We start from the raw sequence: 21,870 nt of genomic DNA on the forward strand, positions 1-21,870 counted from the left end.
AATCATGCATGTTGTATATGATTTAGATATGAAATATGCATTATTATGTTGAGCAGATTCGTTTTCTTACCTCTTCAAGTTTTTCCTCACGTTTTTCTTGATTGCAACGTTCAAGGTTTGTTGGCTCATGGTTAAGGGGTGTCTAAGAGTCCTTAGGATTGAGCTGGGTCAGAGTTTTAAGGTGTAATAGGCTGGAACCGTGGCATATCATTTCTGATGCACCAGCCGCGCAGTGCAAAAGTTCTGTGGAATAAAGGCTCGTTCTCCTTTCTCAGGCTATGGTTTGACGGAAGATCGGTTTCATTGGAACCCTCTAGATGTTGGCTAAGATTAAGAAGTGGTTTCATGGTCATTGGTGGTCGAAGCAGGCCGTACGGTCAAAAATACGGCAGCGGCTCATACTGACGTGCAAGCTAGGAAAGGGTCTGAGTGCAAGCCTTCATGTGAGCTGCTCAAGTCATGATTTGGGTTGAGTCTTAGCTTGATGGATGCGTTTGGAAGTGGGCTAGGTGCTGGTGGTGGTGTTTCGGCCGGTGGTAGCCGAAGCATGGCGGCCAAAGGTCCGCAACAATTGCTACTCACGATCGAAGTCATGGGGAGGGGGTTGTCGGGTTGTTTGGGTTTTAGGCGGGCTAGGCTTGGATATTGGGTTCGGGTCGGGTCTAAAATAGTGCGGGTCATGTTATTTGGGTCCGGGTTCGGGTTGTATTAGTTGGGCTTGGGTATTTTTATTTTAGGTTTTATTATTATATTAAGTGTTAATTTAGGCATAAGTTGAATTAAGAAATTTAAATGGGATACTTGGGATAATATTTTGGGCTTAGATAATTATTTAAGTAAGTCCAATAATTTTATGGAGTTAGGGCTCGTGAAAGTTATTGGGCCTATTTTGGGGTGTTTGGGCCCATTGGGCCAAACTACGCGATAAATGGGTTTGGGCTTGATTTTTGAACCAATTTAGAAGTTATTGGGCTTAAGTATAAGGAGTTAGCAGCCTGAATCAATCCATGAAAAATATGCATGATCCGTAAATATATATTTAATTATTGCATGAATATTTTAAGTATGAAAGTATTATCTTTATGTTTATATGATTAAATAATTAAATATATATTTACGAACGAAATTTTATGAAAATATGATCATGAAGAAATTTTTATGATTGTGCATGATGAATGATGTTATATGTATGATGTTGGGCATAAGAAAAATATTTTAAAGAAGTTGAAGTGGGTGTGACAATCCACGGGATTGGAGATGGGATGCCTAGGCCCCGAGACCTTTCCATACGACACGGGACTGAGGGTTGGGATACTGGGGCCCGATTGCCTTTCCATACGACTATGATTATGATTTTGCCAACGATTCGGGATCAGCCTGGTGAAGGGGCCAAGAGGTGGAGATCCCACCGGCACGCACGTTGGTTTCTAGATTGATCAATCGACATGACACGTCACACAGCATGGATATAACCTTCAGTAAATTTTTATGTTATGATATGCCCTAACTATTATGCATGATGAATATGTATGTTAAGATTAAGTATAATATGTGTTATTATATGATCATGAAATAGAAATGTTAAGAACATGCATATACATATATATATATATATATATTATGTATGTTGCATGTATTTTATGTTGCATGGATTTTTGGCATGTTATTATGAGATAGAACTTGTTGAGACTCTAGGCTTACTAGACTTAAATGGTGCAGGTGATAAGTGCAATTTATGCACTTAATTTATATATGATTTGAATTGAATTTTGTGATGTATCGAGTGGGTATTATGAATATTTGTTGTTGTTTTTGTGAGTTGCAAGAATTGGCGCGAAAGTAGCAAGAAGAAGCGGAAGGATGCATTATGGAGTATCAACTTTAGAAAATTACTGGGGATTATTGAAGCATCAAAATCCAATCTTCACCGTTCATATTAAAGTTTAGGATGTTTTGAAGTTTTTGTAAAAATTTCAGCTCAATCCGACGGTTAGTTTGCGAGATATGATTTTTTGAAAATTATCGCGCGTTATAGAATTGGACATGCGAGAGGAGGGCGCGCCCGCGCCTCCTGAACGTGAAAAACGGAAGCCAAAGACGAGGCTCAGGCGCGCCCTCACCACTCTACTGCGCGCCCGCGCCGTCCGAAAGTCGGATTTTGTAATTTTTCGGGAAGGAAATTTTGAGACTTTTTCGGGCTTTATTCGGCGGGCTTCGAGGACATATAAAAGGGACTTCAAGGACACAATCAAAAGGGGGGAGCCGCCACAATACATCAAAGAATTTGGAGAGCTTACACTTGAGATTTGAGAGAAAAGATTGGAGGAGAAATCTGCACTACATCAAAGGAAGAACACGAAGATCGATCAACCGAACACGGAAGAGCGACTACGGATTTGTTCTTCTATTTTTATCTTTCTTAATTGGAATTGATGTTTAGTTTCATAAACATCAATTGTGTTTATCTATTTTTGATCATGAACTAAATTTTTATAGTCTAGGGGTTTGGTGTAGCCTGATTGAGACGCTTTTACGAATTGTTAATTTTATTGGATTGAATTCTCCTAAATTAATTGTTTTTCTAGCTTTGATTGTTTTTTCAATTACTTGATCACTAATTGAATTGTTATACTTATTTGAAATCATTGCTCGGGAGAGGGGATTTTGAATATGATCATTAGAAATTACACTGTTAATTGTTTATATAGCTCGGGAGAGTGTATAACGTTAACGGAGCTTTAGGAAGAACATCGTTTTACACATATCACTAAGACTAGATTTTTAATAGGGATATTGAAACTGAATCTTAGTTGATACACATTATTTGTTGCTCGGGAGAGAAAAATAATATAAATAAGTGTTCTTGGCTATTAATTGAATGAAATTCATGAAAATAATTTAATTAGAAGTAGTTGTTGTCAAAACCAGGTGAAATCAAAACCTCTAGACCATTTTTCTCTCATTAATATTATTCGGAAGTTGTGTGTGAGTTTTTCTAAAATTTCTGAATTTTATTTTAAGTTGAAATCATAACTCTTTTAAAAAGAACATTGTTTTGTGTATGAGCCTCCCTGCAGCCAGCTAACCCGTGACCTATGCTCAAGTCTATGTTGTGAATGATTTTGAATATTAATACATTTTTCGCACAAGTTTTATTATTTATTTATTAGTTTATGAATTTTATGTGGAGGATTTTAAGGGGTTTTGATTTAAATGTTTTATGCATTAATTTATGTTTATTTTAAAAATATTTAATTGCATGCAATATTATGAAAATTTTTAAGTGGAATATTTTATGAAAATTTATTTTGAGTTTAAACATATTTATATATAATTATTCTTTTTATACGTTATAGATATAAAAATTAAATTAATAAAAAAAATTAGAGTGGTAGTAATCGTTTCAACTTTCAACCTCTCTCGATTGTCAAGAAGAAATTCGTATTCAATATCAACTTCAATATCTGTATTTAAGTTCAACTATTAAATTCGGTAAACGGCACAATGATTCTTCTAACGACTTCTATGTCTCTTGAACAATATAAAGACTAAAGATTAGCTTGTGCAATAGCGCTTTTTGTTTCTCAATCTAGCGCTATAGCGCTAATTGTCCACAAACTTTTAAGCGCTATAGCGCTAGTTTATAGCTTTACTTTCTTAGAGTTGTTGGATAGAGTTTTTTTTTTTTTTTTTGAACAAGCTGTTGGATAGAGTTGTAGCTCTTCTTCATCTTTGTTTTTCTTTTCTTCTAATCTTGCTTTCAAAATTTCTTTAATTTTCATTTTTCTTACAAATAAAATCCGAAGGATGAAATGCACACACATGCAATAAAACACGTAATAAAACAATATAAATGTACACAAAATAAACACAAAAATATCACAAACTAATGCACAAAAATACAATTATCACAGGGCTTACTGCTAGAATGCACGCCCGTAAAATATATTCTGACGAAGCTTACTGCTAGATTGAATGCTTTAGAAATAAATTTTGACGGGCTTACTGCTAGAATGCACGCCCAATCTAAGGTGATGTCGATTAATAGAGCTAGAACTCGTGGTATCAAGAAATGTAACCATGAACAGCATAACCCCATAACAACCACCAATCCAACTTCGATCAACGCAAGAGACATCATACGAGTAGAAAGAAAGGGCACACAAAGAAATAGAGGATCATCCAAGTACCTCAGTAAGCAAATGGAAACCGATGCGAGCAAATAATCAAACACCCAGTGTGCAGAAAGTTAAGTCACGTCCAGGAGCAAGAGGCAACCAAACTAATACCAAAAATCACTTCAAACCACCCAAAAACACTCCAAAACAATGTCAAAACCGAGCACCAGCAGCCACCTTACCCAAATCTCGAAGCCAAGCAACAAAACACCAAGACCGAGTGCCAAGCAATGCACAAACAGAAATTTGCTCACACAATCACCCACGCACTATAATATAGTAGAGAATCAAGCCAATTACCTCAAGAAACCACCAACTCATGAAATCAGCAGCAAGAAATGATTTGGAGTGCTAAAAGAGGCAAAGAAACAAGCACTTGGTGGGCAGAAAACAAGCGACCACCCCTTAGTCAACCAAGCAAGCGCCTTAATCAATAAGAGCTTGCCCTGTACTCCTACGTGAGCCTTAGTTGCCACCGAGAAAAAACTGAAGCAGCAGATATCAAAGCAAGTTTCCAGCATAAAACCCAGTTAAGAACTCCTCCAAATCACCCCCACAACCCACGCTCAAGAAAGGAATCGAGCCCAGAAAACCAGCGAAGATTTCAAACTTCTGCAAATCGAACACTCACAGCTATGTAGCTCGAAAACCAACAGAAGAACGAATCATAATCATCTTCTAACGCAGTACAAACCAAATCCCAACTCAACCCAAGCAGCCACAGTCCACAGCTCACGCTTAATCATCCCCAAGCACCCCATTTACGAAAACAAATGGAAAAATTAGAGGAAGAAGAAACGTGAATTAAGCAGTTATATCACGATAAATCAGCAATAAAATCGATCCAAAATGCTAAGAGAAGCAGCAAGACTCGATCAAAGGAGACAAGAAATCTCAAAGTTGCGTTCCTTCCTTTTCCAACGAGAGAAAGAGAGAAATTCTCTCTCCCGGATGTTTTTGATTGAATTCCATATCCCCGCCTTATAACTCAATATCCCACAAACGTCTCAATGAGGAGATTATCATAAAATGGAATCCCGAGAGCTGTATGGATGAGAGCCAGGTTATTTTAATGATGTCACACAAGAAAACAAGGGAATTCGTCGGTGGAACACCGGAGGGTTTTTCGGTGTGGTGACTCCGATTCAGAGAAACTGAAAGTGTAAATATGAGCATGAGTATGAAAACATCAAAAGCGTAAAGGCATAAAGAGCGTACCGTGACCAGGCCGGGGAGCCTAGTATTTCTAAGAATTCTGGAGATAACCTAATGATTGAATGACAATTGATTTCTGACGGTACTAAATGTGATATGATATCTCCCGTAATTTATGGGTAATGTCCATGTCTATACATCATTATTCTCTGACTTTCTAGATGGTGCTCATGTCGCGGGGCCCATGTGCTGATCCGGCCAAAACTCGGGTTTTTGGGCTCTCAGGAAAGGGAGTACCTTCTAGCCCGGGAAGAGTCCTCGGGCTCGGGAAGGGCCCTCTAGACGGGAAGGACTCTCTGTTTGAGAAGGTAAGAACTCCTTGAAGAGGGAAGGCCCCCCTTTTCTCTGACCTTATCTGACCCACCAATCTAAAAACCACTCCGCATCTAAGCTTTGACAATCAGGGTTTGGTAATAACCGGGGATATTTCACTTGGGTCACCAATATGGTGATACAAAATCTACGCCGTGCAACATGGGTGTTGCAGAAAATAAAAGATACCAACAGATCATTCCAACTTGTATCCTGATTTAAATTTTTGTATTTATTTTCAAAATTGTAATTGGAGATTGAAAAAATAATGAAAAGGTGTCAAATTCGCCCACATCCAAGGATTCCGTCGATGTTACCTTTCTGACGCTGTTCAAAGAGTAAATCTAACATTTTTTTAGACACTGTCCATGCCCATATATTAGCAATAGATCATGTTCGAGATTCTGTTCCTACTGCAAGCTGAAAAGATACTCCAAAGTACAAAGCTGCTTTCTTTGAATTGTGTTCAGAGGGTTTTTTTGTCGCATTTGTTCATTTCCCCCACATTAAAAAAGGCTTCAACTATGATTCCTCCAACCAAATGATGAACAAATTTACACAATGATGAAATTTTTTTATATATATTTAAAATTAGAACGAAACTTGTACGAACTAAACGGAGTGAAAACTTTATGCCACTTCCTTCTTTGCATGGGTTTTGTTCATGCCACTTCCTGCGGGCGACGTGTAATCTCATGATTGGTTAAAATCGGTTGGTCCCATGTGAGGTCCACTGATTTTAACCAATCAAAATCCGCCACGCCACAGGGCAGTTCTGAACAAAAAACACTAAGTTGGAAAGGCCGAAAGGTATCAATAAAGTTGGCAGCATCTCGAGAAGAAATTATGTTGAAAGATCAGACCGAGAGAGAATGTGTAAAGTTGCATCAATGAATGGCCAAAAAAAGCCCACAATTTTGGCGTTTCGTGAGATTTACCACCACTTTTGAAGCAGGAATTAGAAGAAACAAGTGAACAACAGATGAAGAGATCAGAGAAAGTGACAAGAAAATTACAAATATCTCGATTGAATTAGATGATAGTTGCAACAATTACAATGTAGGAGGAGTAACAATTGTTGGCTACAATTAAAAAAAAAACTAGAGAAAATTCAACTTACATAATTGACATTTTTTCCTTTTTGTCTCTCCATTCACGCTGCAAAGAATCAAGAACAGCAGAGGCCCCTTATCCCTCCGCTCCTTTTGTTTCATCAAGCAGGCCTAAGCCTTTTGTGTCCACCAGATTTCAAAACGCCACTCGAGTCTCCTTCGGACGAGGCGTCCATGGATTTCGTGAACGAACTCGAAAGGTCGGCGTAAAGATCTACCACCCTTCTGATATTATTGTTCAGTTCTTTAATCAATCCCACATTTCTGCTCAAATTGTCAGGTATCTTGGACTCGTGATTCTGATTAATCTCATTGATTAGTAGCCTATTCTGATCTAATATGTTCTGAACTTGAACAAAGCTCTTTTGAAAAGTCTGCAAGATCTTGCCGTCTAACTGTGGCATATTACCAAAGCCTGAGAATGTATCCCCCTCCATTTTTTTGATCCAATCAAAGCAAAAACAATGCTGCACAAGAAAGCAATAAACAACTAGTGTCAAAGAATGGAGAAACACTAAGCAACACTGTTATTTGAACCCAGAAGATTTTAGAAAGCCCAAGTGGGAATCATACTCGAGTTGTTTGAGAATCCTATAATATTGAATTTTAATAATGGCATTTTTAGGAAACCCCATCATCATATATATATTCTTACCCGAACTTGCTTATGTTAGCAAAAAGCACAGACAAACATGTAAGGTTTCGAATTTTTTATAGACAAATTTGAGCAAAAGAGACAAGATCTGAACTTTGATATCATCACACACATATTCTCTATGATGGGTTCTTCTTTTCAGAAAAGAATCAAGAAACAAACTTGTAAATTCCAGATATCACCACAGTTGACCACTTCATTATACCCTAAGAACTGTTATGCAATAATCACTATAATAATAGCCATGATGATCGTTCTAAATATGGATTAGAATATCGATTATTAGTTCAATTAATTCTTTTAAGAGGCATGATGAGATGTGAAAAAGCAGATCCCATTGCCATAAAAGGAACCTTTTTACAGTGTGTACTAAAAAAACCCATCCAAATGTTAAGCTCGGAATTTCAGAAAAGGTCCCAGAAACCATTGAGCTTAATCATAACCCAGCCAAGAAAATGCTAAAAAAAATCCAGTTTAATATTTTTGCCACAGCCATTTCTTGAAGCAATTTGTGCAGTAGTCATAAAGAAAAAGGGATTTTTAACCATTTGAAGTAACCTATGGGTTGTGATATAAAATTCTGAAAAAGCAGAAAACAAGGACGAAATGGGGAATTCAAATGTTGGAACCGTACACCAAAAGATCGCAGTTGCAGAGGGGATTATACAGATAACATTAAAAAAAATTCTTTAAAAAAAAAAAGAAGAAAAAGGAACAAAGTAGCTGAAACCCATCAAACAAAACAATAAATCGAACCAAAGAAGAGCATAAAGATCTGAAATTGAAGGACAAAAATTCATGAAATAAATAAAATAAAATCTCACTCTTTTTCACACAGGCAGGCAACCAAAACAACAAAAAATAAAAATAAAAACATATCGAAACTCCCAAGAATCAAGGCTCGGGATGATGAAGATATCAGGGAACCCAAGAACCTCGGAGCTCGAAAAAAGCTCAGATTTTTTATTTTAAAGACAACTATGTAATCAGTCCACTTTCAAGAATCTCGTGGGGATGATGAATACTTGTACACACAATAGGAAAACGTATACATCACTCTTATAATATATACATACATATATTTATATGTATTGCACATTAATTTCACAGTGTGTGTATCTGTTAACGCACCTGGAAAAGCTGGGAACATTTTGGATTGAAAGAAAGAGAAGACAGAGATTGAAAGAGTTGGGGAAAGATCGGCGATTTAATCGAATCTCGCCACAAGAGAGAGAATACGTAGATTTGACAGTCGCCCTTCTTCCCACCCTTTGTAAAAGTTTCACATTTATTATTTCAATTACAATAATTCACTGATTTATATTTATCACAAAAAATTCGTGAAATCATCAAAAGAATTAATTTTATGAATTTATGTTTAAAGTCGATTTATGTAAAATATTATTTTTTATATTAAAAATCTTGCATTTTATTCTATATATAAGTAGATCGTATCACTTTTAACAGTTTTGCTATGCTGTTCATCAATCGTGCCAAGATTTGTGCCCACCATGTATAAAACACTCAACTATTGCACATGATGGGCACAAAGATTGGCACGGTTGGTGGGCAGCATAGCAAAACTCTCACTTTTAAATATTCATGAAACCGTTTTAAAAGATCCACACTCTTATATTATACTATATATTTAGGGAGTTATGTTTTGAAAAAAAATAATACTAGATATTGTTTGGTTTGGTGTATTATTAATCCATTTATAATTTATCTCATCCAATCTCGCATTATTCTCCTCATATTATTTATCCATTTATTAATTTTTAATTTTATATCAATCAAATCAAATAAGATATAATCAATCTATCAAATCAAATAATATATTAATTATTATTATATATTTATTTTTAATTACATTATATTATTTATCTATATATTACTTATCCTATCACTCAAACCAAACGATGTCTAATATGTTTAATATACTTTAGGTTAATGATATTAGATAATATATTTTCTAATAACTAGTGGAGTAATATAGAATTTGAAAAAAATATTATAAAAAATGAATTTGAAAAAATTATATATATTTTCAAATATATATATATATAATAAAATAAAGGTAATATATTAACCAATATTTGAAGTAAAATGTAATGATATAGCATCCTTATCTTTTTGGGATGTGATAAAAAAATGAATTAAAATTAGTAGTTGAGTATATATTAAGGGTAACTTGTAGATAACTCCCTAAATCAAACATAACTTTCAATTTACTCCCTATATTTGTCTTTCCGAAAATGCCCTTGTCGTTATTTTAATCATTATTATTTCTTGAATTATCAAATGTGGAATCGAATTCAAAATCTGATTCACTTGATTCATCAAGATAATAAATATTTTCATCATCGGATGAAAATTCAATTGTTTATACGGGATAGAATCTAATAGTATATATTTCTTCAAGAAGTTTAATTTTATTTTTCTTTTTGTTTCGTTTTGGACATTCATTCGCATAATATCCTTCTTCGTTGCACAACCAACATGTGCAATTCTTTCCTTTACCCTTTGGGCAAGGTGGTTTTTTGTTATCAAACTTTTTATAAAATTTTCTTTTATAAGGTTTTCTGAAGAAATTCTTTTTAAATTTATTTTTCTTATAGGGAATAAATTTCTTATTCAAATATTTATAAGGTTTATTAAATTTATTCTGTTTCTGTCGTTTTAAATATTTGTGTGACATGTTTGTTTTGCAACCGTATTCTTTTACTGTGAATTCCATTTTGTCACAACAAAGTTTATTGTTTTGTTTGTAGGATTTAGAGATTCTTTTATTTAGTGTTACTTCATGACATTTCTTTGTTATTATGTCTTTGATGAATTTAATAGCTCCTCCTAAAGTTTTAGCATAAGGACTAGTTAAGAATTCATCTTTACTGTGTATAGGTATATTAGGTATCTTATTAAAGATACTTAGTTTATAATGTTCCTTTTTATCAGCATCTATTAATTGATAATAGTTTGTTTCATAATCACAAATAAATTCTTCTAAGTAACATAAATTGCATAATTTAATATTATCTAATATAAAGATTGCTCTATTTTGTTCTATATTCTTAGCTACCAAATTAGCATCATTATTAGAAACTCTTAAAAATTCTTGGTACAAGGCATCAACAAATAGTTCGAAATATCGATGTCCTGTCATTCCTTGTGGTAGATTAGTAATTACTAGGTTTTCAGCCCAAGTTCTTACTGCTCCTACCAGTGTCATTTTTATCATCCCATGAGTTAAAACTTGAATATTCTCACTTTTGTCTAATAATGGTGTTAATTGAATTTGTACTGATAGTTCATTTGTCCAATGATCTATCTTTGATTTTCTTTCTTTGGCTGTTGAACATCCTAAATCTAAGATATTTTGTTTCACAAATCCTGATGTTTTTGATTCTCTAAGAATATCTCTAACATCTTTATAAGATCCAGAGTATTGGTCTCTGTTATATTTAAATTCTTCATCATCTCTTCCACCACTACCTTCTACATTCGTTCGTAGATTTAATCGTGGTCTAGAATCATCTTCAGATTCTGATTCTGAAATATCCATATCTCTGTATTGTTCTGAGTCCTGATGTGAATGATATAATTCTGAATGATATAATTCTTCTGTATTTACTCCTATTTGTTCAAAATCAAATGAGTCGGTTTCACTAAACATCTCCATACTTATGTTTGTCATAACTAAGGGGATTTCTATACCATGATTTAATTTTGAATGGTGGTTCTTCTTCCATTTTTCTTTTTTCTTTATCTATTGGAAGAACTTCCTTAAGATAGTTTAATATTTCATTACTATATCTTTTTTGTTCAATTATTAATCTAGTCGTTGCTAAATCAATATATTCTTTGAAATTTTTCTCTAATTCTTGTATTGATAGATTGATCTTATTAATATTATTTTCTAAATCTCCTATATCTTTTTCTAATTTTATTAAGGATGTCATTGCGATGAGGTTGACTCGTTAACAATAGCTTGTTTAATTTTAAGAATATTTTGATTCATGGTTCCAATCTTATCAAGAATATCTTCATCATTTCTAGCAAATGATAATGATCTTCTTGGTACAGACTATTTTGTGATTTGGAGGTCATCTGAACTCCATCTTTTATAGGGATTTATTTCTTCAATAAATGTTTTTCGAGGGTGTTCAATTCTTGTAATATTTTCAAACATTCTTTCAACAGAAATAGTTGATTTTGTTGAAATTATTCCTGTTTGAGAATTATTACTTATTGCTAAACCGACAACATAGTTTATATTGATCGGATGGTTTCTTGTTAACATAAGATTATTTTTATAAAAGTAATAACCTAATGTTAAAACGTCATTTATGTTTTTATCAAAAAGAGATATATTGTATTGTGGATAAATACAAAATTTCATCTTTTTGTACATAAATTTCCTTCAATTTTTCCAAGGATAGAATCCTCGAAATTACGTATTCTTTTGTCACGAACTGTTATTTCAATTGGTGTATCTATTCCTTCTCGGTAGTGAGCTGATATTATTATTTCAATTCCTCCTATATGAACATATTTCAGTTCAGATCATTCTTTTTCACTGGCTTTTGCCATGATGGTATTAATATCTTGAGTTGTTAATAACTTCAGAGTATTAGACCTTGATTCGTTATTTATTTTACAAGATCGTTCTTTTGTACGAATCAAGAAATAAATTAAATTTTTCCTGGGATTAATAAAATTTGAAATCTTACTTAGTATTCCTGGTTGGTCTATTAGATTTGTTTTTGAATTAGAAAACCCTGTTTTCTGTATTTCAGCAAACTTGCTTTGATTGAATATAATATTCAAATTATACTCTTGGTTTTCTTCAAATTCTTCAGATTCATCGACCAGGTTGTTTTGATTTGAAATTGTTACTTCTGTCATTTTAACAGATGATAGAACTTCTTAATTTTCTTAAGGCTATTAAAAGCCTTTTTGTCGAATCTATCTGTTCTAATAAATTCTGAAAATCTTCGAAACTATCAATTGAAGATTGACAATTTTTAAGATGTTTCAAATTATTTTCACAATTTTCTATATCAAAATTTATATTTTGAGAATATAAATTAAAGATATTCATTTTTGTATTTTCATACATTTTCCATTTAGTAAAATTTGTTACTTTTATTATTTTGTTTTTGTTGATCGGATTTCGATAACAAAGTTTGTTCTTATTCATAACATATTGTTATGTCTTCAATTTCATCATTTTCAGAAATTTGAATTATCATTTTCCAGTTGCTTGAAAAATGTTCTTTTTTATGATTTTTGAAATAAAAGGTTTGGAGATATTTTATTTTATTTCATAATTGATCTATTTGACGTAAATCTTTTAGTAAGATTATTTTATCAAATAAATTTTTAATCTCAATATCTAAAGTTAATCCAGGCATTAATAATTTGCTTTATTTAAGCTCTGATACCAGGTTGCGGAATTCTTCAAATTCTTATGAATTTTCTTATTCATGGATTTACAGATCTGATTCATGGATTTTCAGATCTGATTCATTTATAATAGATAAATGTTTTCATATTAGTTTGGTTCCATTCATGGATTATTAATACAAATTTTAGTTGATAAATTGATTCAAATATGGTTAAATCAGAAGTATTTAAACGATATTCACGAAATGTATCATATTCATGATCATCTTCTATTTCGAACCAGTTTTTTATTATTAATCTTCCATTTCTTATAAAGGATGATGACATGATTAATGTATTTTGACTATTTCTTTGAATTAAGGGCTGCAGGAGGTTTAGGAAGGTTACCTTGTTTGAATGAATCTTGGTTTTGAGCAGAGGCCAAATCCTTGCTTTCCCTTAACGATCACTTGATCAACTGGTACTTGCTCTATGGATCTCCAGGTTTACTCTTAACCATGAATATTCAATGATTGGTTTCCAACCTTATCCTCCTTACGCTCTGCTTGTTTAGTTATTAGTCATAAGGCTTATTTTGTTTTTGATTTTATGTTTCTTAGTTTCTGATAGTTTTCATACGTCTTGTATGAACCAGATTGTAAGAAACTTTAAGAAGAGAGAGATACTCAAACTTCACTTACCATTTTACAACACAAAACATCTCCATTTATAGGCGTAGAAAAACGCATACATAATTAAAAATAAAAGAAAAGAGGGGGACCACCCGATACTACATAATGGAAACAGCTCATTTTACATCTGAGTGGATGCCTTTAACATGTGGTGTGGTCCACGATTTCATTTGTTTTTACATTGTGTCACTCTCTGAATCACTGGTGCATTCGGACCATTTCTTTATTGGTTTGTCTTCTTTGACAGTTGCTTCTTCTATCTGAATGGGTTGGCAATGTCCACATTTGTGAGTGGATATCATTGTTCTTAGTTTTTGACATAACATTTGTTGGGTTTCTCGGGTTATGTCAACTCTTGCTTCATAGATTGGAGCTTCGAATTGAGCTAACATGGCTTGTTCTTTCTTTTGGATTGTATCCTTGTGTCCAGTGGTTAATAAAATTTTACTGGTTGCAAAATTTATTTTAACCTTTGAGTTTCCATCAATCTTTCCTGTCTTTGAGATCATATCAATCAATGTCTTTATTCTTATCTCAGGAAGTGTTGAGATATCCATTACTGGTTTCTCTTCATTTGATCCTTCGAATAAGAACTTGTCTTTTTGTTTTCGATATTGAATATATACCATTGGTTGATAAAATTTGTTATCATCTCAATCTGGAAGGGTTGAGTGAATACTCAATGTTAATACTGGATCGTCCTTAAAGAATGCTTTCTTGAACTGGATGATACTATTTCTCAACTGATATGGAAATAGTTCTATTTCTTGATTGTTGGGATTGACTTCCAATCCACTTAATAATCCATTTGAAAAGAATCTTGCGACTTCATGCGCTGGAGCACCTTGCAGTGTTCTTGCTCTTGATATGCTCTGTGTGTCACAAGTTTGTAGCCAAGATTCTGCAGATGGTTTGACTATTCTTAAATAGTTTAGTGTTTCAAAGAATTCAGTCTTGAGTTTTTCTGAAAAATTTGTTTTCTCAAAAATTGGTTTTTGTGGTCGCAGATTGACCATCTTTCTTTCTTTCTTTTCAAGGGCACTTTTAAACGTCCTTTCTTCTTTTTTATTTTTCTCGGTGCTGGCTGTGTCCACCGGTTCTTTTTTTTTTCTTTTTCTTTGTCAGTGTTGGCTGTGACCACTGACTGTTTCTCTTTTATCTCCATTATTTTGTCAAATGGAGTTGCCATTTTGATTGGTGTTCTTGGTGAGGATGATGATGAAGAAGTTATCATCTTTTCTTCTGTCCTTTGAATTTTTCTACTCAAATTCCTTTCTTTTAGTTGAAGAATTTGAATTTCTTCCTGCAATTCAATCAATTGTTCTTTTAATTGACTTAGTTGCTCCATCTTGATTATACTCTGCACAAGAAAACATATTTATATATATAATGGTTAGTAAAATAACTCTTTTCGTGAGTAATTCGGATAGTTTTATTATGCGTATCATTGCATTTATAAATTCTTTTGCAAGAATTGAATCAATCTTAAATTGATTATTTTACTCAAAGAGTAATTTATGTTTCTGAATATAAATCTCATTTCATCAATTTATATTCCCCATGCTTTCTGAGGCATGTTCGGATGACTGAAAGTCATAAAATAATTCATGTTTCTGAATATAAATATCATTTCATCAATTTATATTCTCCATGCTTTCTGAGGCATGTTCGGATGACTCACAGTCATTTTCTGGATCACTTAGGATCTCCTTTATTATTTCGTTATTACGGATAGTATAGTTTGGATGAAGTTCTCTGGTTAATGCGTCGGGTAATGAATTATCCGTTCCTTTGACATGTTGGATCTCGAACTGATAATGGTTCAATTCCAATTGATATCTAATTAGCCTTGCCGCATTTCTCCCTGTATTTCTTGATATTTTCCTTGTTTTGAAATATGTTAAATTCATATTATCTGTTCTTACTAAAAACAGTTTAGAAATAAGATAAATTTCATAAGTTCTAATTGTGAATATTAAAGCTAATAATTCTTTTTCATTCGAATGATAATTTAATTGTGCACCTTGAAAAGTTCCTGATGTATAGTTACATAATTTTTCATTATTTCTAGTAGCTGTTTTAGTAAGTTCTTCTAAATTTTTTTCTCCAGTATAAGCTTTTAAACATGCTCCCCAGTATTCATCTGAAGCGTCTGTTTCAATTATTATTATATTTTTATTTGAAGGAAAATATAATTCAGGAAGATTACTAATTATTTTCTTTTTAATAGTGTCTATGTAATTAGTATCTTCTTTCGACCATTTTCACTTATAGTCCTGTTTAAGTTTTACCTGAAGAGGTTTTCTGATTTCTGCAAGTTTCTTAATGTAATTTCTAGAATAAGTTAATAATCCTAAAAATCTTTTTAATTGATCTTTATCCTTGATTTCACTAGGAAAATCATGAATTTTCTTAAGTATATGCGGTTGTAAACAATATTTTCCATCTTCTATTTGTAATCCTAAATAATTTATTTTTGTTTTAAATAATTGTGCTTTCTTTTCAGAAAGTATAATTCCATCTTTATGACAAATATCTAAAACTGTCATGAGATCTTTGTAATGTTGATCTAGTGTTTTTGAATAAATTAATATGTCATCTATATAAACGCAACAAAAATCTATATATGATTTAAAAGATTCATCCATATATCTTTGAAAGATACCTGGTGTTTGTTTAAGTCCGAAAGGTAATACAGTCCATTGATACTGTCCTTTTGGACAACTGAATGCTGTAAGTAATTGTGTTTGTGGTTCTAGTTGAATTTGTCAGAATCCTGATTTACAATCTAAACTGGAAAAATATTTCATTTATCCTATATAAGATAGTAAATCATTCTTATTTAGGATATAATATACATCCATAATTGTTGCTTTATTCATCTTTCGATAATCAATTACCATTATTTTCTTATCAGTATCTTTTTTACTGACATAAAAGGCTGGTGAAGAGTGTGGACTTTTACTAGGGATGATTATCTTAAGTTTTAATAATTCTTGAACTTCTTTTTCAAATATTTTTGCATCATCCATGTTACATCTTCTTGGTGCTTCACGGATTGTGATATTAGGGTCTTTGAGTTTTATTGAAGCAATGAATTGTTTTCTTTTCTTAATTTTGTCCTGAGGATTTTCAGAACATATATCATGAAATTTCCTCATGATTTCTTTTTCAGGATTAATCGTTAAAATATTTTCTATTTTTAGTTCTATTGGATTTGTATTTCATTTATGAAAATTCTTTGTAAATCCTTCATTTCCTACGCGAAATGCTGTTCGTATTTTGGAAATGTAAATCATTGATGATCCTTTGTTTAAAGTTATGTGATCTTCAAATTGTGTAAATGAAAGATATTCTCTTAAAAAGTTATTTCCTATTATAATGTCCATTCCTGATTCTATTTGATATATAATGGGTATTACAAATTTTGTTTTTCTATTTCTATTTTTAATTTTTCTGCTACTGTATTAAGCATGATTATTGATCCATCTCCTATTCGAACTTTTAATCCTTTATCATATTTCTTCCAATAATGATTTGGAAGTATATGCTTGCTTCCTAAACACATACTTGCTCCTGTATCAACATAAGCATGTATATGATATGGTTTATGTTCTTTGATTTTAATTTGAATTTTTATATATATATACTATTTGGATTAGTTTTGTTTTTATTATCCATTTATTTATTTATTTATTTATTTTATTTTATTTTATTTTTTTTAAGAGATAAGGGTAAAATTGGTATTTAGAAACAAAAGTTTCTCTCTCCAGGGAGTTGAAAGTAAGTTTTATTTATGTAGGGATTTATAAATAAGTTATAAAGTGTTTTAGGGAGTGATTGGCAATTAACCCATATATTAAATATAAAAATTCTCATATACTCCATACGTCTCAATTATATTGTCTACGTTTCCTTTTTTGTTTGTCCCAAATATATAATCTCATACACCATATTTCGTAATACTTTTTTACACTTCTTTACTAATATACCCCTATTAACTACACCTTAAAAATTATGCAATCATTTTTTAATACATTAAATAGGGATAAAATAGGAAGTTTATATAAAATTTATTTTTCCAATAAATTTTTCTTAATTCGTGTAAAAACTAAAACAAGACAACATATATGGGACAGAGGGAGTATATCTTACTATATTATTAAAGTAGAGACCATCTAATTAACAAACTTTCAATTAATTGATGAAACTTGATTTGAAATTATCATTATCTCTTAACTTAATTTTCAATAAAACCAAAATTATTAGGCAAAATAGTCATTTTATACGGTTTCCTCTAACTTTTCTAGCCATTAAAAGCTAACTTTGTGTCATTTGATATTATTTTATTTACAAAAATAACATTTAATTTATAAGATATATATATATATATATTTTTTTTTGTGAATATTTTTTTAAGAAAACGTTATATTTTTATTATTTTTTAATATATATATATATATATATATATATATATATATATATATATATGAGCATTGAGTCGTAATATTTTCTCTAAAAAGATATTAAGATAGAAACGATTTTTGGTTGATTTTCATTCATAACACATTCCGGAAATAAAATACAAATACAGGCTATTGGAGGGAGACAAAAATTTCGTATTTCAAGGCGAAATTTGATTTTACAAATATATATTTTAATATTATATATAAAAATATGCTTGGCTATATGATTATATTGAAATATTAATAAGCTCTGGAATTTGTTTATTACCCGTCTGGCCGTCTCTTCTAAATAAAATTGTGTATTTTTATTTTTTTCGGTCTTTTTGCCCATAAAATATACTTTATATTTTTTTTTTTCCAAAAAGTTCATTATAGTTAGATCTTAACATCAAGAATTCGTCCAAAACTCGGAATATTAATATATACTTTAAGTTGATGATGTTAATTTACACTCGTTACATCCACATGTTGTTGAACAAGATAATAGGTATGATCAATAGAACTTGCCGGTCTCAAAATATTGAAAAAACTATGAGATTAAACGAAGATATTTTGAAAATTTCATGTCAGAATAATAAAAAGAAAAGGAATTTTCAAGTAAATTTTATGCGAAAAAAATGAATATATAAATATATAGATATAAGATATGGCCCCATTAGCCGCAAAATCTTAGGAGAAAGTCTATGCTACCTCAAGGGCACTGTCCTTGAAGTAACATGACAGAGTATGATTGGTTAAAATTAGTGGGCCCACGTTTTTGGGCCCACTAATTTTAACCAATCATACTCTGTCATGTCACCCCAAGGGCATAAACTTTCCCAGATCTTAGATTGGTCTTTTTTATCTCATCCGCGAGATCTTAGATTGGTGGAGAAATATCCTAAAGGCTAAGATTGTATTTGTTAGTATTAAATTGTCCCAGTAAAAGGTTATATACGTTTTCCAGCTACCAAGTTTCCACTTCTCATTATAATTTATATGGAACACAACTTTTGGTGTGATATATTTAATCATCAGCTAATTGGAAGTTGACACTAACAATAAGTTTGAGCAAAGAAAAGATTTCAGCAATGTGTTGGAATAGATAGATTTGAGACGATCGATCTCAAATTTATTGACTTGTTTTGATGAACAAAAGTTGAGTGGATTTCAAATACATCCGTGATAAAGATGTTAGATAAAATCCATTTCAAATCAAATCGTTCTCTTAAATCAAATTCATCAATCCAAGTACAAACTTACAATTATGTTTAGACAAGATTTAGGGGTCATTGGGTCTCTGCGTACAAACTGGACGATTGTCGTTTACGTTCATTTTTTTTTTTACAATTTATTCAACGAAACATATATCAAGTTAAATTAATCGAAAGATCAAAACAGTTGATATCCGTTGCACAGCACCTCGACACTAGAGTAGAAGAGCTGCGGAGTTGACGTGGAAGTCGTTGATTAGTTTGCAACCATCTATCATGTCAATATAATTTTGTAGGAACTATGCAATTTATTCTTCATTTAATTTTTACAAAGATGGGGTTCTTGCAATTATTTCCTAGTTTTTGCTCGATTATTGGGTATTAATGAAACACGTGCATATCATAAATAAGTTGAAGAATTGTCGAGTGAGAATGGTGTTGTGTAGCATATATATATATATATGTTGATGAATCACGTCTTAAAGCCAAACTTGCGAGTTTCATGCGAAACTTGCTGAATTGAATGTCCAAATTGATGAATTTTTTTGGCTCACGACTTTTTCATGAGTAAAGACACACATAATTCATCACTTTTGTGGAAGCCACGTGGTTCAAAAATTCATCACTTATTACCACAACTTGCAAATGATGTCTCAATAATTTTAGGAAATAAGAATATTGTATATTTATTATTTATTACCTATAAATATATCAAATTATCATCTTAACCTAAGAAAATTAAAATATAAAAGTCCAATAGAATAGATTCACACAGTTGTCCTTGATAAAATATGCAACGAGTAAATTTAGTGCAAACAGCTTCAGATTGGGAATTTATGTGCAATCAATAGTTTATTAAATTTCACCTAAGTACAGACAGCCTGATGCAGCTACCAAGTCGTTATTTTATTTTAATTAAATTAAATTAAATCAATCAATTAATTGTTGGGAAATCATCGATCGATCCGCCGCCGATTTGTTCGGATTTCACCTGCAAAAATACCAAACAAAACAGGGAAACCAAACCAACCATAAAACGTGAGCAAACCAAAGGGATTCAGGGGCTCAGATGCTACTACTCTCCAAACCACCGGCAATCCACGACGAAGGCCACAAAGGCTCATCCCAACCCAAACTCACGCTTAGCTTTCAACCCGACCCATGCTCAAACTCCCGGCAGCAGCCTCACAAAGAAGCATCACACAGAGACGTGGGCGAGAGAGGGCAGCAACACAAAGCCGGCCACCTCACTCTCTCGCCCTTGCTCTCGGCCTCACTCGAACTATTAAACCGGTGCTGGGCTAAAAGATGGAGATTGTTGGGCTTTGGCCCAACCAGCTTTATTTTCCCAAGCCCAATTGGAAGCCTTATATTTATTCCCCTTCCCTGCCCTATTATTTGAGCGCGTCCCTTTCTGCTTTTAAAGAAGCTGAGTGCGCCTCCCTCTTCAGCCCGTATTCAACAAAAAGTTTTCAAAGCAATAAATTTGTCATATTCTGCTGATGAAAAGGCTGAGAAAAAAGCTGAAATAGATGAGTTTGCTTATTCGTCTATTATCTTGAACTTATCTGACTCGGTGTTAAGAAAAGTTGGTAAACTAAAATCTGCTAAGGAACTTTGGGAAAAATTAAAAGAACTTTTATACTGAAAATTCGTTGCCCAGTAAATTGTTTTTGCTTGAGAAATTTTTCCGGTTCAAACTTGATTTAGAAAAACACCCGACAAGAACGACGGCGGATCGGTCGACGATTTCCCAACATTAATGATGTCAATTAATCAACCCACAAAAAAAAATCAAGAACAGGGATCCAAAAATTTTAATCTAGCAAAATTTTATTTTCATATACTAATATGGTCTTCTTCTTTTTTTTGCCAGAGATCATGAGATGATTAAATTTAATAAATATTTTTTATTTGACATCGATGCTCTTCTGTGACTCAATTAAAAATAATACAACTTATATTATATGTATTAAAATCTAATAAGAAAATAAATTGCTTTTTGTTTCTCATTTTGAAATATTACGTATTGTTCTGACTTTTTTTTAATAATTTGTTTAGATGAATTTTAATGTGTGTAACATAAACTTTAAGGCATAGTTTGGTACATATGATAAGTGAGTAATTAATAAATTATCTTCCTCCATCCCATGCATGGTCATTTTTAAAAAGCACATGATAATTCAATGTGCCCTTGATAAATATTTTGACAATGGGACTATGTATTCCTTTGATTTGGTGTGATAAATTTAATATAACTAAAAAAATACTACAAAAAGACATGATTACCCTCCACATATAAAAACATCTAAACTCTAAACACGCCTCATTCTTCTCCACATTATGATAGGGTTAATTTTGTCAATAAAATCGAATATATAAATTTAATCACTCTTATTAAAATCATACCAAACATTCAATATAGTATCCTACCATTTTACTTATCCTTAATTTATCATTATATTATATATCATATATTTATCCTATCCTATGTACCAAACTATCCCTTAAGATACCGTTTGGTATCATGGATGAGATGTACGATAGATTAATAAAACATGATGAGATGTGGATAAGCAAAACATAGATATAAATAATATGTTGTTTTGTCTGTTTTTTATTTTGTAGGATTATTGTGTTTATTATCTTAATTATCATTGTC

General features: G+C 32.0%; 1 protein-coding gene and 1 long non-coding RNA gene across 3 annotated transcripts; both read right to left on the reverse strand.

Annotated features, from left to right (window-relative positions):
• Window positions 1-3,865: 3,865 nt before the first annotated feature.
• Window positions 3,866-6,108, reverse strand: LOC140883761 (uncharacterized). The gene is made up of 2 exons (XR_012150452.1): window positions 5,397-6,108; window positions 3,866-5,222 (listed from the first exon to the last, which is right to left on the reverse strand). It is a non-coding gene; the product is annotated as an uncharacterized lncRNA (long non-coding RNA).
• A 569-nt stretch (window positions 6,109-6,677) lies between these two features.
• LOC140883356 (protein ELF4-LIKE 4-like) lies at window positions 6,678-8,740 on the reverse strand. Of its 2 annotated transcripts, none has more exons than XM_073289790.1 (2): window positions 8,604-8,740; window positions 6,678-7,284 (listed from the first exon to the last, which is right to left on the reverse strand). In XM_073289790.1, exon 2 carries the CDS (start codon window positions 7,252-7,254, stop codon window positions 6,919-6,921), a length of 336 nt encoding a protein of 111 aa, XP_073145891.1. In that variant the 5' UTR covers window positions 7,255-7,284; window positions 8,604-8,740; the 3' UTR covers window positions 6,678-6,918. The 2 variants fall into 2 exon arrangements, with proteins under 2 accessions (XP_073145891.1, XP_073145892.1); XM_073289791.1 differs by lacking the exon at window positions 8,604-8,740 and adding an exon at window positions 8,297-8,557.
• Window positions 8,741-21,870: the final 13,130 nt, after the last annotated feature.

The sequence above is a fragment of the Henckelia pumila genome, chromosome 2 (genome assembly GCF_033568475.1).
Source record: "Henckelia pumila isolate YLH828 chromosome 2, ASM3356847v2, whole genome shotgun sequence".
Lineage (NCBI taxonomy): Eukaryota > Viridiplantae > Streptophyta > Magnoliopsida > Lamiales > Gesneriaceae > Henckelia > Henckelia pumila.